At 40.0% G+C, this 19,122-nt stretch overlaps 1 protein-coding gene across 9 annotated transcripts in view; it reads left to right on the top strand.

The window, feature by feature from the left end:
• Window positions 1–5,262: 5,262 nt before the first annotated feature.
• Window positions 5,263–19,122, top strand: part of CCDC66 (coiled-coil domain containing 66) — a 104,328-nt gene continuing 90,468 nt past the window's right edge. For 4 of the 9 annotated variants that reach the window (XM_086367426.1, XM_086367424.1, XM_086367421.1 and 1 more), the window contains exons 1-2: window positions 5,263–5,399; window positions 11,003–11,071. In XM_086367426.1, the coding sequence (XP_086223552.1) occupies window positions 5,392–5,399; window positions 11,003–11,071 (77 nt within the window). In that variant the 5' untranslated portion in view covers window positions 5,263–5,391. Of the gene's footprint in view, window positions 5,400–11,002; window positions 11,072–19,122 lie in introns of those variants that run through there. The other 5 variants (XM_086367432.1, XM_086367428.1, XM_086367423.1 and 2 more) reach the window with 4 other exon arrangements.

Raw genomic sequence — 19,122 nt, 5'->3', positions numbered from 1 at the left:
CACGGAGAGAAGGTGGCTATCACCCGGCCAAAAGAGATGTTAGGAGAATCGTATCCTGCCAACACCCTGATCTTGGACTTCCAGCCTCCAAAACTGAGAAAATTAATTTCTGTTGTTTAAGCTACCTAGTCGTTAATATTTTGTTATGGCTACCCGAGTCGATGACAACACATGTGGAGTTTTTTGGCCTTCTACCTGGCCTGCCTCTATGGCAGCTTATATCACCTGTTCTTGGTCATTATGTCAGATTTAAGTCTATTCTGTTTAATGCTCTCTTATTCCTAAATTACTTCATTAATATGTGTCTTATTTCCCAAAGCTCAGCATTAACTTATGGGGGGGAAATGAGGTTGTACACACCTCCTTTATTCTAAAATGCCTGAGCACTCAATCAAAATTGCTTAAATAAATGATGATAAAACTACTGCTGGTTACCAGTTTTGTAACCTTGGATAAATCACTCCTCAGCTTTCACATCTGTAAAAAGGAAATAAATTCTATCTCCTAAATAAAGTTAACCTGAGGTTGTAGTAAAGACAAAATGAGACAAAACTGTTTGGCATATCATAAGTGTTCCATGAAAAGAACTATTATTGTTATTTTGTTCTAAAGCCACATGTGAGAAAAGGAAAATTATCTCATCCAGGAGGCACAGAATCACTACAGATTTCATGTAAGAAATACACGTCTCCCGCCTTTCACTTTTTGTTGTTTTGAGATGAACCAGACCAATTTTTACTGGTTGGAAGAGATAAATAATAGAACCCAGGTTCCCACTTTCCCCATTGGCACTCCAGAATGGAATGCTTTTTGCCTCAGTAATGTTTTCCAGCCCTATTAGTTATGTTTCAATTTAAACAGCAATTTGATGCAGCTAAAGCATCAGCTATAATATACTCTATTTACTGAGCACATTAAACATAAGAATGACTAAAATTTCAAATGGACTTACTAAAACTTGAAGACCCTGGTTTTTTGCTTTAACTTTTTAAAAATTCTAGTGTTCCAAACACAATTCTGAACAGATTGCACAGAAAGAAAACTTAACTGTACTAACATCTTATTAGAAAACTTCTGATTACCCACATGCAGATGGGGATGTAATCTGTCAGGGGATTTCAGTCTTTGTGATGATTCATTTCCCCCACCCCATTGAAACAAGTCAGAGGAATTATCCTGCAATTGTACAGTTTGCAAACATTGATGAATCTGGCATGTTAGCTGATTTTTATGAAGATTCTGTTGTGATAATCATCCTTTAATTTAGAATCTTCTCGATTCTTTCTATGGTTGGCTCAGGAGTCTTTCCAATGCCAAAGACTTGCCATTCCCCAAAACCTCACTGACCCTTCCAAAGTCAAAAGTTTAATCTGTACTAAGTGAACTTGGCATAGGAAGTTTAAAATTGAGTCTTATAAAATAGCACAGACTCAAGCCATGTTTTCTTAGATCCTTGGATTTGATAGAGCTATGTCTGAAACCTCACAGCCAAGAACCTTGGTGAGTAGCTTATACATCCTTAGCTGTCTGTTACCATAACTCTTGCTAAATGGACATGTGAACTGATCTGTTGAGCTGCCAAGGGACTTTGGTGATTTGATTTTGGTGGGAAATTTCTAGGGCAACATCCATTTCACTTTTTAAAAGCCTTCTCAAAAAGTCCCTTGCTGGAAACCAAAAATGAAAAAAAGAAACTGAAAAGAATCAAATGTTCTAGTGACATTAAATATAAAACTGAAAAAAAAAATAGAAAATTAAAAAGGATACAAACAGAGGGAATAGTAAAACATTCTACCTCAATATTTTGGTTTATAGAGTTCCTTTTCATCTTTTCTTTTTCAAAGTATAAATGGTACATACTCATTGTATGTGTGAATAATAATACAAATGTGTATCAAACAGCAAATAAAAATATCCTCACCTTTCCCCCTGTCATCTCAGTCTCTAAGTAAAACTATTAATATTTTAGTGTACGTGTTTTTAGATTCTTCTACCTACACAAAGGCAAATTCTTTATCTTAATGGATACCATGCATACCATCTCCTACCCTATGTCTTTTAATCCAACAAAATGTTATGGGTATTTTTTCTTGCCTATAATATAGGTATAAATCAATCTTCCTATTAATTCTGCATGTTAATTGCTGAACCATAATTTAACCTTATTTCCTGTCAATAGTATTTATGTTAGTACTACTTTTCACTACATCAAACAATGGCATAATATCTGTATGATTGCTATACAAAGATACTCTATACTTACTAATACTTCTCTAGGTTAAATTCCTAATGTGAAATTACTAAACCAAAAGCAATACTCATTGATATTTTGATAGGTTCTGCCAAGGTATTCTTTAAAGGATTGCAAAGTTTGAACTGAAGAAGAGTGTATACTGTTTTCATGTTCACTTCCTTAATCCTTCAACAACTTTGAGCACTGTAGACAGTTTTCAGTTTTTACAAAGTTCTTATTTCCACATTTGTGTTTGCAAACTCTTATAAAGAAAACAGTAAAATGAAGGGCCTGGCCATTGTTTTTAAACTATGTGACAAAGAAGTTTAAAGCTTGGGTTCTTTAAGTTAATTAAAGCAATAAAATCTTCAAAGAGGAAAAAAGCTTATATTCTCTTCCTAGGCTGTATCCTCTCCCAATTATTTGAGAACTAGGCAGGAATTCCTATTTTCTATGTTATCTGAAGCTTCCACCCTGAGTTCCTGGACTGCCAATCTCACTAGAATTCCTGATGACAAAGTGACATTTCTTTGACAAGGAGCATATTGAAATACTATCACTTGCCTATCTTTTCCTGACATACTAGAGTTGATTCATGCTGGAATGACATAGAGGATGAAATAATTTAGTGTATTCCCATACTCCAACCATTTCTTAGCCACAGAGCCTGTCAGTGGAAGCTCCAAGAGGCTATTTAGACTCCCCCAGTGTGACTCTGAGTTGGACTATAAAGAAAGCTGAGCACCAAAGAGTTGATGCTTTTGAACTGTGGTGTTGGAGAAGACTCTTGAGAGTCCCTTGGACTGCAAGGAGATCCAGCCAGGTGATCCTAAAGGAAATCAGTCCTGACTATTCATTGGAAGGACTGATGTTGAAGCTGAAACTCCAATACTTTGGCCACCTGATGTGAAGAACTGACTCATTGGAAAAGACCCTGATGCTGGGAAAGATTGAAGGCGGGAGGAGAAGGGAATGACAGAGGATGAGATGGTTGGATGGCATCATCAACTCAATGGACATGAGTTTGAGCAAGCTCCAGGAGTTGGTGATGGACAGGGAAGCTTGGCATGCTGCAGTCCATGGGGTTGCAAAGAGTCGAACACGACTGAGCAACTGAACTGAACTGAGTGTCCCTCCAATGAGCTACCTGAAAAAAGGAAAGTGTTAGTCACTCAGCCAGGTCGACTCTTTGCAACCCCAAGGACTGTAGCCCACCAGGCTCCTCTGTCCACCGAGTTCTCCGGACAAGAATACCAGAGTGGGTTGCCATGTCCTTCCTAGCCTGTGTATTTCAGCACCTGGACAGCTCTCTGGGCACCACCTCTAGAGGGAGATCTTGGTAATCATCTTGTTGAGCCCTCTAGTGGTAGCTTTGGTTGTTGCATAACTGGTTCGTTGGGTTTTTTCTTTTTCTTTTTTTAATTTATTTTAATTGGAGGCTAATTACTTTACAGTACTGTGGTTTTTGCCATACATCGACATGAATCAGTCGTGGATGTACATGTGTCCCCTCATCCTGAATCCCCCTCCCACCTCCCTCTCCACCCCATCCCTCTGGTTTGTCCCACAGTACCAGTTTTGAGTGCCCTGCTTCATGCATCGAACTTGCAGTGGTCATCTGTTTTACATATGGTAATATACATGTTTCAGTGCTTTTCTCTCAAATCGTCCCACTCTCGCCTTCTCCCACATAGTCCAAAAGTCTGTTCTTTACACCTGTGTCTCTTTTGTTGTCTTGCATATGGGGTCATCATTACCGTCTTTGTAAATTTCATATATATGTATTGATACACTATATTGGTATTTCTCTTTCTGACTTACTTCACTCTGTATAATAGGCTCCAGCTTCAACCTCCTTGTATTGAATCCACCATATATTATATCCATGTGTTGAATCCACCATGTATTGAAGTATAGTTGATTAGTGATGTTGTGTTAGTTTCTGGTGTACAGCAAAGTAATTCAGTTATACATATGCATGTATTTATTATTTTTCCTAATTCTTTTCCCATTTAGATTATTACAGAATACTGAGCAGAGTTCCCTGCTCAATAGGAGCAACAAAGTAGGAGCTTGTTGGTTACCTATTTTAAATACAGCGGTGTGTACATGTCCATCCCAAATTCCCAGTCTATTCCTCCCCTACTCCCCTCCCCCCAGTAACCATAAGTTTATTCTGTAAGTCTGAGTATGTTTCTGTTTTGTAAATAAGTTCATTTGCATTGTTTTTTATATTCCACATTTAAGTGATATCGTGTGGTATTTGTCTTTCTCTTTCTGACTTAGTACCGGGTCTAGCCACATTGCTACAAATGGCATTATTTCATTCTTTTTAATGACTGAGTAATATTCTATTGTATGTATGCACCACATCTTCTTTATTCATTCCTCTGTAGATGAACATTTAAATTGCTTCTAAGACTTGGCTATTGTAACAACACTGCAGTGAACACTGGAGTACAAGAATCCTTTCAAACCATGTTTTCCTCTAGATATGTGCCCAGGGATGGAGTTGCTGGATCATATGGTAGCTCAAATTTTAGTTTCTTAAGGAAACTCCATACTATTCATAGTGGCTGTACCAATTTACATTTCCACCAAATGTGTAAGACGATTCCCTTTTTTCCATACACTCTCCAGTATTTGCTATTTGTAGACTTTTTGATGATGTCCATTCTGACCTGTGTGAGGTGGTACCTCACTGTAGTTTTGATTTGCATTTCTCTAATAATTAGCAATGTTGAGCATCTTGCAGATATTGAAAAATCCTTGCATGCCTGGGGTAAATCGCAATTGATCATGGTGTATCTATTGTTGGATTTAGTTCGCTATTATTTTGTTGAAGATTTTTGCATCTAAGTTTATCAGTGATATTGGCCTGTAATTTCCTTTCTGTGCAGTATCTTTGTCTGATTTTGGTGTCAGGGTGATGTTGGCCTCATAAAATGACCTTGGGAGTGTTTCTTCCTCTATAATTTTTTGAAAGAATTTCAAAGGGATAGGTGTTACCTCTTTTCAAAATGTTTGATAGAATTCGTCTGTGAAGCCATCTGCTCTGGACTTATTCCAATGAATATTCCCAAGAAGTACCACTGCCATTGTCCTTGTCCCTGCAATGAGCCACAGCCGCCCCCTGCCTCCACAGGAGACCCTCTGATATGAGCAGGTAAGTCTGATCCAATCTCTTCCGAGGTGACTGCTTTTTTCCCCCTGGGTCCTGATGGGCACAAGACCTTGTCTACACCCCTCAAGAGTGGAGTTTCTGGTTCCGCCAGACCTGTGGAATTCCTGTGATCAAATCCCACTGGCCTTCAAAGACAGATTCTCTGGGGGCTCCTCCACTCGTTACCAGACCCTTAGGCTCTGGGGAGCCTGATGTGGGGCTCAGAATTTTCATTCCTATTGGAGAATTTCTGTGGTAAAAGTGTTTTCCAGTTTGTGGGCAGCCCACCTGGCATGTATGGTATTTGATTTTATTGCAGTTGTGCCCCTCGTACTATCTTGTGGCTTCTTTGGATGTGGAGTATCTCTTGTGGTAGGTTCCGGTGTTTTGTTTCTGATGGTGCTGTTGTTGATGGTTGTTTAGCAGTTAGTTGTGATTTTGGTGTTGCCATAAGAAAAGATGAGTTCATGTCTTTCTCTTGTGCCATCTTGTCTCTGCACAACTGTTTCTTAATTACTCTGGTAATAATAAAAGACCCAAACATCTTAAGATTATAACAAATAAATTTGCAAGTTTGCATTGCCCTCTCCTCCTCAGAGGTAAGCACTAATAATAAATAACACACACACACATATCATCAGATCAGATCAGATCAGTCGCTCAGTCGTGTCCGACTCTTTGCGACCCCATGAATCGCAGCATGCCAGGCCTCCCTGTCCATCACCAACTCCCGAAGTTCACTCAGACTCATGTCCATCGAGTCGGTGATGCCATCCAGCCATCTCATCCTCTGTCGTCCCCTTCTCCTCCTGCCCCAATCCCTCCCAGCATCAGAGTCTTTTCCAATGAGTCAACTCTTCACATGAGGTGGCCAAAGTACTGGAGTTTCAGCTTTAGCATCATTCCTTCCAAAGAAATCCCAGGGCTGATCTCCTTCAGAATGGACTGGTTGGATCTCCTTGCAGTCCAAGGGACTCTCAAGAGTCTTCTCCAACACCACAGTTCAAAAGCATCAATTCTTCGGCACTCAGCCTTCTTCACAGTCCAACTCTCACATCCATACATATACACAGTTACTTACCAAACTCTAGCTTTTTGAACAGATTCATTGTATAGCCATTTGCTTTTGTTTTCAGCTAATAGAATTTCCAGGATTTTTTATCTGAGCACACATATCTTCTCATATTGCTGGAAGACAGGAGTGGTTGAAAGTGTGTGTCCTAGGGAAGAATTAATCAAGGATCCTAACTCTGCCATTGCCTTATTGTCTGACCTTGGCCAAATCACTTAACATTTGTGTGCATTAGTTCACTCATCTGTAATAAAAGTTTGTATCTCAGAGGAGTTTTAGAGGAAAAAATGATAAAATATAGGTAAGCATTCAACAACTCTTAACTGCTTTTAGTATTATTACTATTAATTACTCATTAACTGCTAACAGAATTACAAAGTATGGCTATATCATGAATTATGTTATGGCTCCATTATTGATGAACATTCCCCTTGTTTTGTAGTTTTCCTGTATTGCAAATAATGCTGTAGTGAACACTCTAGTATATAGGTCTCCATGCCTGTGTGTAAGCAATTCTTTAAGATCTGTTTCCAGTAGGAGAGTGAAAACTTTTCAGTTAACATCCAAAGTTTCCTAGAATACATATAATTGGTTGGTTTGCACAGTGATGTTGACAGATGAAGAAACCATCTCCCCTAGATTGATACAAGTCAATATAGGCCTAAGTGCTAGGAAGAAAAAACAAACCAGTGAGATCACATGGAAGGGAGACTGAGGGAATGACAGGTGGGGCATCCTACTTTAGTTGGGTAATTAACAAGGACTTCTCTATGGGGATGAAATTAGCAAAGGGAATTAGCTAATTAGCCTAAATGAAATAAATGACTAACAGCAAATGATTTACAAATATGTGTGACCAAAAAATAGTCCTGACTTTCTGGTTCTTTTCTTACATCTTCCAGTGAAAGCAAACACTGTATCCACCCTTTTACAACCTTTCCACTTACCCACACATGGTCTTTATCTTGGGACTTTTCCCACATCTGTCTTACCTTACCTTGAACATAACCATTCTACAGGCGAGGCTTAATTCCTTATGCTGCACAGTTCCCCAGCTTCTCACTGGAATAGTGTCCTCGGTTAGGCATTCCATGGGTACTTGAAGGTTAACGACTGGGATGTGACTGCAGTTCCAATTGAATAATCCTTGAGGTTGCTATGCAACATGTCACTTGGCTACTTGTACTCACTCTATTCAGTGACATGGGAAGATGAAAGGGGAGGCATGTATATTCTACAGGTGTCGATTTTCAGGGGAAAAAACGAGTCCTTCACTAGGACCTTGGGCTTCAATCAAAAGAAAGCTATTTTATGCTGGAGAGGTTTCTTAGATGTGGGAGTTCATGCTTTCAGATACAGACCTGTAAGCATTCAAGTGTTTATTGAAACCATTTCGCTGTAATATGTTTTGTTCTGGGTTTCAGTTGTACCAATTAAAATGCTTTTGGCTGCAAGTAAGGGAAAACAAACTTCAAGGGGCTTGAAAATAAAGAAACTGTGTGTGTGCTATGTGCTAAGTTGCTTCAGTCATGTCCAACTCTTTTCAACCCGTTTGACTGTAGCCTACCAGGATCCTCTGTCCATGGGGACTCTCCAAGCAAGAATAAGGGAATCTACCCGACCTAGGGATCGAACCCTTGTCTCTTATATCTCCTACACTGGCAAGTGGGTTCTTTACCATTAGCGCTACCTGGGAAGTCCAAAGAAGCTTTCTAATCTTATTCAATAAATCTGGAGGTGGTTGACCCCAAGATGGTTTATTTGGGGGTTAAAAGGCATTATCAAGGATCCAAGATCTATGCTTATGCTTTTCTGTCCTCAGCAAAGCAAGAATGGCTTAGGCCACTTTTCTTTCTTTTTTTTTTTTTTAAAGATGTATTTATTTGATTGTGCTGGGTCTTCGTTGCTGCTTGTGGGCTTTCTCCAGTTGCGGCAGCAGGGGCTGCTCTTCATGTGGTGCACAGGCCTCTCATTGCGGTGGCTTCTTTTGTTGTGAAGCTGGGGCTCTAGAGTGCAGGCTCAGTAGTTGTGGCACACTACATAGTAAGCGCAGTTGCTCCACGACATGTGGGATCTTAACGAACCAGGAATTGAACCCATGTCCTCTGCATTGGCAGGCAGATTTTTTTTTTAAATACATATATTTTATTGAAGTATAATTGACACAATGTTTCAGGTGCACAGCAAGGTGATTCAGTTATATATATATACATATATTATTTTTGAAATTATTTTCCATCATAGGTTATTACAAGATATTGATTCTAGTTGCTGCTGCTAAGTCACTTCAGTCGTGTCCAACTCTGTGCGACCCCATAGACGACAGCCAACCAGGCTCCCCCGTCCCTGGGATTCTCCAGGCAAGAACACTGGAGTGGGTTGCTATTTCCTTCTCCAATGCATGAAAGTGAAAAGTGAAAGTGAAGTCGCTCAGTCGTGTGCGACTCTTAGCGACCCCATGGACTACAGGCTACCAGGCTCCTTCATCCATGGGATTTTCCAGGCAAGAGTACTGGAGTGGGGTGCCATTGCCTTCTCCTTGGTGGTGCTGAATTCTCTTAACTTTTGCTTGTCTGGAAAGCTTTTGATATCTCTGTCAAATCTGAAGGAAAGTCTTGCTGGATAGAGCATCCTTGGTTGTAGTTGCCTCCCTTTCATCACTTTAAATATATCATGCCATTCCCTTCTGGCTTGTAGAATTTCTGTTGAAAAATCAGCTTATAGCCTGATGGGAATTCCCTTATATGTTATTTGTCATTTCTCCCTTCTTGCTTTTTATATTTTATCTTTGTCTTTAATTTTTGTTAGTTTGATTACTATGTGTCTTGGTGTGTTCCTCCCTGGGTTTATCCTGCTTTCTTGACTTGGTTGACTATTTCCTTTCCCATGTTTGGGAAGTTTTCAGCTATTATCTCTTCAAATATTTTCTCAAGACCTTTCTCTCTCCTCCTTCTGGGACCTGTATAATCCAAATGTTGGTGTATTTAAGGTTGTCCCAGAGGTCTCTTAGGCTGTCTTCATTTGTTGTCATTCTTTTTTCTATGTTCTGTGGCAGTGGTTTCCACCATTCTGTCCTCCAGGTCATTTATCCATTCTTTTGCCTCAGTTTTTCTGCTATTGGGCACTCTGCAGTGCTGGAGTGGCTTTGAGGAGATACCCAACATCCAGCAAGATGGTAAGCACTGGAGCAGCAGCTGTGCAGTGCTGGAGTGACTTTGAGGAGATATCTCATGTCCAAGGGCAAAGGAGAAGCTTCAAGAGATGGGCATACCAGGCCACCTGACCTGCTTCCTGATAAATCTGTATGCAGGTCAAGAATCAACAGTTAGAATTGGACACAGAACAACAGACTGGTTCCAAATCGGGAAAGGAGTGTGTCAAGGCTGTGTATTGTCACCTTGCTTATTTAACTTATATGCAGAGTACATCAGGAGAAATTCTAGGCTGGATGAAGCACAAGCTGGAATCAAGACTGCTGGGAGAAATATCAATAACCTCAGATATGCAGATAACACCACCCTTACAGCAGAAAGCAAAGAAGAACTAAAGAGCCTCTTGATGAAAGTGAAAGAGGAGAGTGAAAAAGTTGGCTTAAAACTCAACATTCAGAAAACTAAGATCATGGCATCTGGTCCCATCACTTCATGGCAAATAGATGTGGAAACAGTGACAGACTTTATTTTTGGAGGCTCCAAAATCACTGCAGATGGTGACTTCAGCCATGAAATTAAAAGACACTTGCTCCTTGGAAGAAAAGCTATGACCAACCTAGACAGCTTATTCAAAAGCAGAGACATTACTTTAGCAACAAAAGCCCATCTAGTCAAGGCTATGGTTTTTCCAGTAGGCATGTATGGATGTGAGATTTGGACTATTAAGAAATCTGAGTGCTTAAGAATTGATGCTTTTGAACTGTGTTGTTGGAGAATACTCTTAAGACTCCCTTGGACAGCAAGGAGACCAAACCAGTCAATCCTAATGGAAATCAGTCCTGAATATTCATTGGAAAGACTGATGCTGAAGCTGGAACTCCAATACTTTGGCCACCTGATGTGAAGAAGTGACTCTTTGGAAAAGACCCTGATGCTCAGAAAAATTAAAGGCAGGAGGAGAAGGGGATGACAGAGAATGAAATGGTTGGATGGCATCACCAACTCAATGGACATGAGTTTGAGTAAACTCTGGGAGTTGGTGGACAGGGAGGCCTGGTGTGTTGTAGCCCATGGAGTTGCAAATAGTCGGACATGACTGAGCAACTGAACTGATTCTGCTGTTGATTCCTTCTAGTGTACCATTCATCTCTGTTTATTCTTTAGTCCTTCTATGCCTTTGGTAAGCATTTCTGCATCTTTTCAATCTTTGCCTCCATTCTTTTCCCAAGATCCTGAATCATGTTCAGTATCATTTTCTGGAAGGTTGCCTATCTCCACTTCATTTAGTTGTTTTTCTGGGATTTTATCTTGTCCCTTCTTCTGGGACTTGACTTTTTGCTTTTTCATTGTGATTAACTTTCTGTAATATGGTTTTGTTTTAGCCACTGTGAGACCATGCTTCTTCTTGCTTCTTCTGTCTGCCCTCTGATGGCTGAGGCTACAAGGCTTGTGTAAGCTTCTTCTTTTTTTTTAATTTATTTATTTTTTAATTGAAGGATAAGTGCTTTACAGAATTTGGTTGTTTTCTGTCAAACATCAGCATGAGTCAGCCATAGGTGTACATATGTCCCCTCCCTCTTGAACCTTCATCCTATCTCCCTCCTCATCCCACCCCTCTAAGTTGATAGAAAGCCCCTGGTTGAGTTCCCCGAGACATACAGCAAATTCCCATTGGCTATCTATCTTACATATGGTAATGTAAGTTTCCATGTTACTCTCTCCATATGTCTCACCCTCTCCTCCCCTCTCCCTGTGTCCATAAGTCTGTTCTCTATGTCTGTTTCTCCGTTGCTGCCCTGCAAATAAATTCTTTGGTACCATCTTTCTAGATTCCATATATATGCATTAGTGTATGATATTTATCTTTCTCTTTCTGACTGACTTCACTCTATAATAGGCTCTAAGTTCATCCACCTCATCAGACTGACTTGAATGTGTTCCTTTTTATGGCAGAGTAATATTCCATTGTGTATATGTACCACAACTTCTTTATCCATTCATCTGTTGATGGACATCTAGATTGCTTCCCTGGTCTAGCTATTGTAAATAGTTCTGCAATGAACACTGGGGTATCTGTGTCTTTTTTAAGTTTGGTTTCCTCAGGGTATATGCCTAAGAGTGGGATTGCTGGGCCATAGGGTGGTTTTATTCCTAGTTTTTTAAGTAATCTCTGTACCATTTTCCATAATGGCTGTGTCAGTTTACATCCCATCAGCAGTGCAAAAGAGTTCCTTTTTCTCCACACCCTCTCCAGAATTTACTGTTTGTAGTCTTTGTGATGGAGAAGGCAATGGCACCCCACTCCAGTACTCTTGCCTGGAAAATCCCATGGGTGATGGCCATTCTGACCAGTGTGAGGTGATACCTCATTGCAGTTTGAATTTGCATTTCTCTAATAATGAGTGGTGATGAGCATCTTTTCATGTATTTGTTAGCCATCTGTATGTCTTCTTTGGAGAAATGTCTGTTTAGATCATTTTCCCACTTTTTGATTGGGTTGTTTGTTTTTCTAGTATTGAGTTGTATGAGCTGCTTGTATATTTTTGGAGATTGATCTTTTGTCAGTTGTTTCGCTTGCTATTGTTTTCTCCCATTCTGAGGATTGTGTGAGCTTCTTGATGGGAGAGACTGGTGATGGGAAAAATTGTGTCTTGCTCTGGTGGGCAGGGCCTTACTCCGTAAAGCTTTAATCCATTTATCTGTTGATGGATGGGGTTGCACTCCCTCCATGAAAGCTGTTTGGCCTGAGGCAACCTAGCCCTGGAGTCTGTGGGCCCTATGGCAGGGTTAATGGTGACCTCCAAGAGGGTTTATGCCGAGGGAAACCTTGCAGTGCCCCCATCCCTATGGTGAGCCCTGCAGACTCACGCCTCCACAGGAGACCCTCCAACACTGGCAGGTAGTTTTGATTCAGTCTCCTTTGGGGTCACTGCTCCTCTCCTCTGGGTACTGGTGTGTGCAAAATTTTGTTTGTGCCTTCCAAGACTGGAGTCTCTGTTTCCCTCAGTCCTCTGAAGGCCTATAATCAAATCCCACTGGCCCTCAAGGCTAGATTCCCTGGGGATTCCCAGTCCCTTTGTCGGATCCCTAGGCTGGGAAGCCTGACATGGGGTTCAGAACCTTCACAACAATGGACGAACTTCTTTGCTATTATTGTTTTCCAGTTTGTGGGTCACCCACCTGGTGGGTATGGGATTTGATTTTATCGTGATTGCGCCCCTCCTACTGTCTCACTGCCGCTTCTTCTTTGTCATTTTACGTGGGACATCTTTTTTGGTGGGTTCCAGCAGCCTCCTGTTGATGGTTGTTCAACAGCTAGGTACAGTTTTGGTGCTCTCATAGCGAGAGATGAGCACACGTCCTTCTACTCTGCTTTCTTGAACCAGAAGCCTGGCAGGCAGATTCTTAACCACTAGACCACCAGGGAGCCCACACACATAGCTTTTTTGTGGGAGCATCAGAGCTGTCCCCACATTGACCTGATTCCGAAACCCATCCACTAAACTACCAGACTTCACACCTCCAAAGGAGGATACAGCTAGAGGCCAAAGTCATTAGAAAACATTATAAAAAATAATGGGACTTGAGTCTGACCTTGAAGGGCAAACAAGTTGAATAGACCAAAACTAGCAGCTAAGACGCATCTTCAGATGTGGGAAAGGATGCACACAGGCCCAGAGGTGAGAATTAGCCTATTTCAAGAAGTCAGTAGAGCAGGAAGATTGATCTACTTGAATGATACAAAGAAGTGAGAAATGAAAGTGAGGGCAGATTGTGACTGGCCTTGAAATCAGGTGGAGCTAGAGGAGATGAAGGAAGAATTTGATTATGTCATGATAGGAAAATGGGAGGCAGTTTGGGCACGGACATGATATCAAAAGTCATAGTTTGGACAGTGGTTCTCAACCAGGATGACTTTTCCCTGCAGGGGACATGTGGCAATGTCCCCTGATACACTTTCTGTTTTCACAACTGGAGAAGGTGCTACTGGCATCTAGTAGGTAGAGGACAGGGATGATGTTAAACATCATACAATGGAAAGGACAGCCCCTGCAACAAAGAATTATCCCCCCCAAATGTCTGTAATGCTGAAGCTGAGAAACTGTAGTTTAGGAAGTAATCTGGCAGTAGTTGTCAAGATGGAACAGAGGGAAGAGGATGGACACAGAGCCCAGAGAAGATGGTCGTTCAGGGAGATAGCATTAAGACCAGGGTATGAGGTGACAGGAGATGAATAGGAAATGGAATACTCTTCAGGTGGTCCAAAAAAAAGAAAAAGATGCAGTCTGTAATCACTCTTACAAGCAGTCTTCTGCAAAATGTGAGAAAACTAAGCTTAAGACTTTTTTTTCTTTTTAATCGTCTATGGGCACCTTATTTTATGATAAAAGATTGTAAATGATGCACAACTTCCAAAAAATTGCCACCTTGAAGGTAAGGCACAAAGCTTTAAGTATAGCAGTAACATTTTCATTCTTTTTTTAAAACACACTCTGAAGCAAATTTGGCAAAATGTTAACATCTGTTAAATTTGGATGGTGGGTGCAGGAATGTCTGTTATATTATTTTCTGTGCCTTATGTTTACTTGAAATTTTTCGTGATTAATGAAAAACAGGGGTAGGAGAAGAAAGAAAAAGCCTTGGAATGGTTGTGATACCTTCATTTGAATTTTTACTGGTATTTACAAATGTCATTTTTCAGTTACAGAAGCTACATGTGAGTATGTCCTCATTGTAAAAACTGTCCAACAATACAAGAAATATAATAAAGATTAGACATTCCCCTTGTATTGTTTCCAGCCTTTTTCTCAACTTACAGTGAATGTTAGTGTGTGTTCATCTAGATCTTTATGCATTTGTAGAAAGGAAGGGAGGGAAGGACAAAGGGGTTGAGGAAGAGAGACTTGTGGTATCTGTATATAGATCTCTAAATCTAACTTTTCCATCTGTCTTATGTGCAACCACTCCACTCATGCAATGTGCTTTTCTTATTAACACATCTTAGAGGGCTGCTTTTCCATGTCAGTTCTATCTGTCTGTCTTTAACCTCTTCATAATACTCCATAGTATGGAGGTACCATAATTTGTTTACTAAGATTGCTGTCTATTTAAGTTGATTCCAATGTTTTGTCATTTTAAACGACACTGAAACATATAACTTTGTGTTCCTTTGTAAGAATTTCTGTAGGGGAGATTCCTAGAAATAGAATTTCTGGGTTAGAGTGTGCACATACTTCTAATTTTGATACAAAGCAGGATTACATCCCTAAAGCAGAGTATGAGCTATCCATTTCCTAAACTGTCAGTGATGTTGTATACAGTCTTTAAAAGTTTTGCTGTATTTATCAAAACTACATCTAGGAATCTGCTCTTGAGACGTACTCACACACAAGTGAAATGACAAATATACAGGGCAATGTTCATGGGAAAATACAGGGGGAAAAAATCGTTCCACTACGAGGGAAATGTTTAAATAGACTGTGGTTGTCATTGTTCAGTCGTTAAGTAATGTCCGACTCTTCGCAGCCCCATGAACTGTAGCTTGCCAGGCTTCCCTGTCCTTTTCTATCTCCCTAAGTTTACTCAAACTCATGTCCATTGAGTCATTGATGCCATCCAGGCACCTCATCCTGTATCATCCCCTTCTCCTCCTGCCCTCTATCTTTCCCAGCATCAGGGTGTTTTCCAGTAAGTTGGCTTCACGTGGCCAAAGTATTGGAGCTTTCAGCCTCAAACTTTCCAAAGAATATTCAGGATTGATTTCCTTTAGGATTGATTGGTCTGATCTCCTTGCTGTCCAAGGGACTCTCAAAAGACTGTGGTATGTTTGCATGATGAAACTCTATACACTGTAAAACAGATAATGAGGAAGCTCTCTGGGTACTCATAGAGGAAGCTCTTGAAGGAACAGAGTAAGGTAAAGAGCAGTTTATTCAGGGCCTGATTGTCGTTCATAAGGTGGCAATAGTAAATGTACATATTTTCCTATATATATATTAATTATCTCTGTAAAACTACTCAAGATACTGATAACATTGGTTGTTTTGGGGAAAAAGAGAAACTAGAGATCTAGGAGAAACAGGCAGAAAGGGAAACTTTGCTGTGCATTTTTATACCCTTTTTCATTTTTACCTTTGAACTCTTTAAATGTACTGCCTACTCATATAATTTATATAATTTGAAATGAAGTTTTGAAAGTTACCAAATGATAGGTGAAAAGTGCTCTTGTTGCTCCTTGCAGTGCAGTTTGGCTGATCATATCAAACTTATTTTTGTCCTTATTAACCACCCATATTTATTTTCCTGTGACTCTCTTGCTTATATCTCTCTCACATTTTGCTGTTGACTTTTTTCCCCAGCTGTTTCGTAGTTCTTAATATATGAAGGACTTTATTTTTACAGTTTTATTGAAATGTATTTTACATACCATAAAATTCACCCAGTGTAAGGGCATACTTCAATGACTCTTACCAAATTTATAAAGTTGTGCTACGGTAGTACACCGTTTATCCAGAACATTAATCTTTTCTTCCAGAGTTCTTTGATGCCTCTTAAACATAACACTTTGCAAGCGTGAGTAGAGGCAATGTTTTCTCCCAATCTGATGTTTGTCTTTTAGTTTAGACTCTGATAATGCACATTTAAAAATTTACCTAGTTAAATCTGAATACGGAAGGACAGAAGAGACAAGGGCCAAATACTAGTCCCTTACTGGATCTCTTTAAAAGATGATTTTTTTTTTTTTGCTTTTTTTAATTTTATTTAACTTTACAATATTGCATTGGTTTTGCCATATATCAAAATGAATCTGCCACAGGTATATGGCCACACTATTCAAGCAGACTATATGAAATGTTTAACTTTAGTCACTAATTTCATTTATAAACAGTAAATATGAACTGTGGGTGTCTAAGAATATGTAACACCATTAAAGCAATTAATGTAGTAAAATTTGGTATGCTGCAAAGTTATGAAATATATATACAATGGTATATGTCACTTACACAGTTTAAGAATAGTAACACTAAACCCATATTCCTGAACTAGTACCTTTAAGTTACTTGTGAAAAACTTTTCAATCGGGATAACACCTCATCCCCCACCACCACCTCCAATGCAGAAACTGCTTGGGAAGTGTTGATTTTTCTGCTCAGTGTCAGCTCTGAGCCTCCTCTCAATTGCACCTGCCTCAGAACTTCAAAAATAATCAAAGCTAACATTACAGACCTCTCTTTTTAGTGTCAAGCACCATAGTGAGCACTTTGTGAACAGTGTGTCAATTCCCACGGTGACTGAAAGTAGTAGCAGTGTTAACTTATAGCTAGTAAACCCGAAACAGAGTGAAGTACCTTCTCCAGGCTCTTATAGTGAGGAGAGTGCTAAGACTTGCACCTAGGACCGTTACTCCAACTTTATAACCACTGAATTGTATGCCTCCCAGAGACTGCAAATGATATTAAGTGGTTCTGGACATTTTAAAATCTATTTCTAAGTAAATTTCTTTATTCAGATGTAGATGTACACCATTTTTTCAGCAATCAGCACGGTGTATGTGGTGTGTTTTCTTTCTACTGTCTCCATAGTAAAGATTTTCAGGCTGTCTAAATAACTCAGTCTTGTTCTGTCCTGTTCTTTTAGCTCTTCCTGTATCCAAATGCTTTTCCACAGAAGCTTTTACCTTTTGGGCCCAGCTGGAATTTTTTTTAATATTTTAAAATCATAGGCACGTGATCAAAGTTTCACCTGCTGCCCAACTTTCTCTCCTTGTGGAGTCATAGGAAGATATTTAGACTGCTTTCCTGCAAACAAGTAAACACAGATAAAATCTCTTATAGACAAGCCATTTTGATAATGATCATTTCCTACCTGAATTTTCATCTTTAAAATTCTTAAGGGAGCCAGAAAACAGTTCCATTCAATACACAGTGTTGCATAGTTCTTCTTGTTAAGACTCCTCTGGAAATAAGTCTAAGCCTAAATTGAATTTAAAAGGCAACTTCCACTTAAAAGAGATTGGTTTCTAAGAGCAGCCAAAATTTCAAGAGTCGTGTGAAAGAGTGCCGAAAACACCATCTTTCCCCGAACCCAGAGTTGTCTGTTTTCTGAGCTATGCATCTGTTCGGAATAATTTCTTCTGATCTGTAATACTTTACTCATACAGCAGTTAAAACTGATAGAACTGGGCAGTGGAAGCATCAATGGGCAGCTTGTATCACGTCTTAAGGATAAAAATGAGTAGATTCAGATTTACTGGTAATTTGTCTTCCTTACAGAGTCCCCTTTTACATAGAGTTGCCAGATAAACTGCATGCCAACTATCACATGGGAGTTATGTTGCTTTATTTAAATATCCACAAAGCAATCTATAGCTGATGCACTCACTGATCTTTTAGAATAGAATCTGTCCCAAAAACATGTTAACACACTGTATGAAAGAATAATTTTTGAAGAAATCCATCAATTTACACTCTGATGCAGAAAGGACTATTATTTCAGTTGTTCTCTGTGTCAGGCCCTTTTAATTAATACACACACACACATACACCCCCCACACACACACACCCACCCCTACCTGTTATCAACAGAGATGAAGACAGTCCCAGGGGGAGAGGCTGTGATGCCCAAAGGCATACAGCTGATGACTAGCCACTGAACCATGGATATTTGGCACCAATCCCTGGGCTGTTTTTTTCCCCTCACCAGGTTTATTAACCTTTTTCTGGGTTCAGCAGACTCTTTGGACTCACAACTTTGTGTTCATTTAGGTCTTCATCTTTCTATTAAGGAACCAAACTCCCACAATAATTTCATTTCAGGCTATTTGCCATTGAGATAACAGATGACTCTCCTTCAGATGGAACTGATCTTGGGTGACCACGGCCTGCAGTGGCTTAGAGTGGGGCTTGGGTTCCCAGCCAGAGATCGAGGCTGGGTTGCAGCAGTGAAAGCACCAGATTCTAGCCGCTAGACTAGTGGTCAGTGACTAGGGCCCTGGCCTTTAGTTTTGCAGAAAAGAATTTCCACAAAGACAGAAAGTAGTGAAAGAGGTCTTTATTAAAGAGGACTAGAGTACACTACATGTGGATAGACACATGGGCAGACTCAGAGGGAGAGTCCATGAATCACACCCTCATGGCAGTTTGAATTACTTTTATGGGGTATTTCTTCCAGGTTTCCTTTGGCCAATCATTTTTATTTGCCTGGCTCACAGTCCATATTTGGAATATCTCAGGATCCTCCCATGTGTGTGCAAGCATCTCTTAGCCAAGATAACATCTGGATAGGGAACATCCCTTGGCATCACTCCCCTTTGGCCACCAAGGATTCTTTTCTATGCATGTGTGGTCAGGGAGGTCTCTTAACTTTGGGAACGTGAAATATGTGGTCTGGGCAGGGCCCAATCTTCTCCCTTAATAGACCTGCTATTCTTGTCTTGGAGTTTTAGTCAATAGGGAAAAGTGAAAGTGTTAGTCACTCAAACATGTCCAACTCTTTGGGACCC

Source organism: Bos grunniens, chromosome 22 (assembly GCF_055505025.1).
Source record: "Bos grunniens cultivar Pamir isolate PY7600 chromosome 22, Bosgru_T2T1.0, whole genome shotgun sequence".
Lineage (NCBI taxonomy): Eukaryota > Metazoa > Chordata > Mammalia > Artiodactyla > Bovidae > Bos > Bos grunniens.
This window is presented reverse-complemented; position numbering and strand designations above follow the sequence as displayed.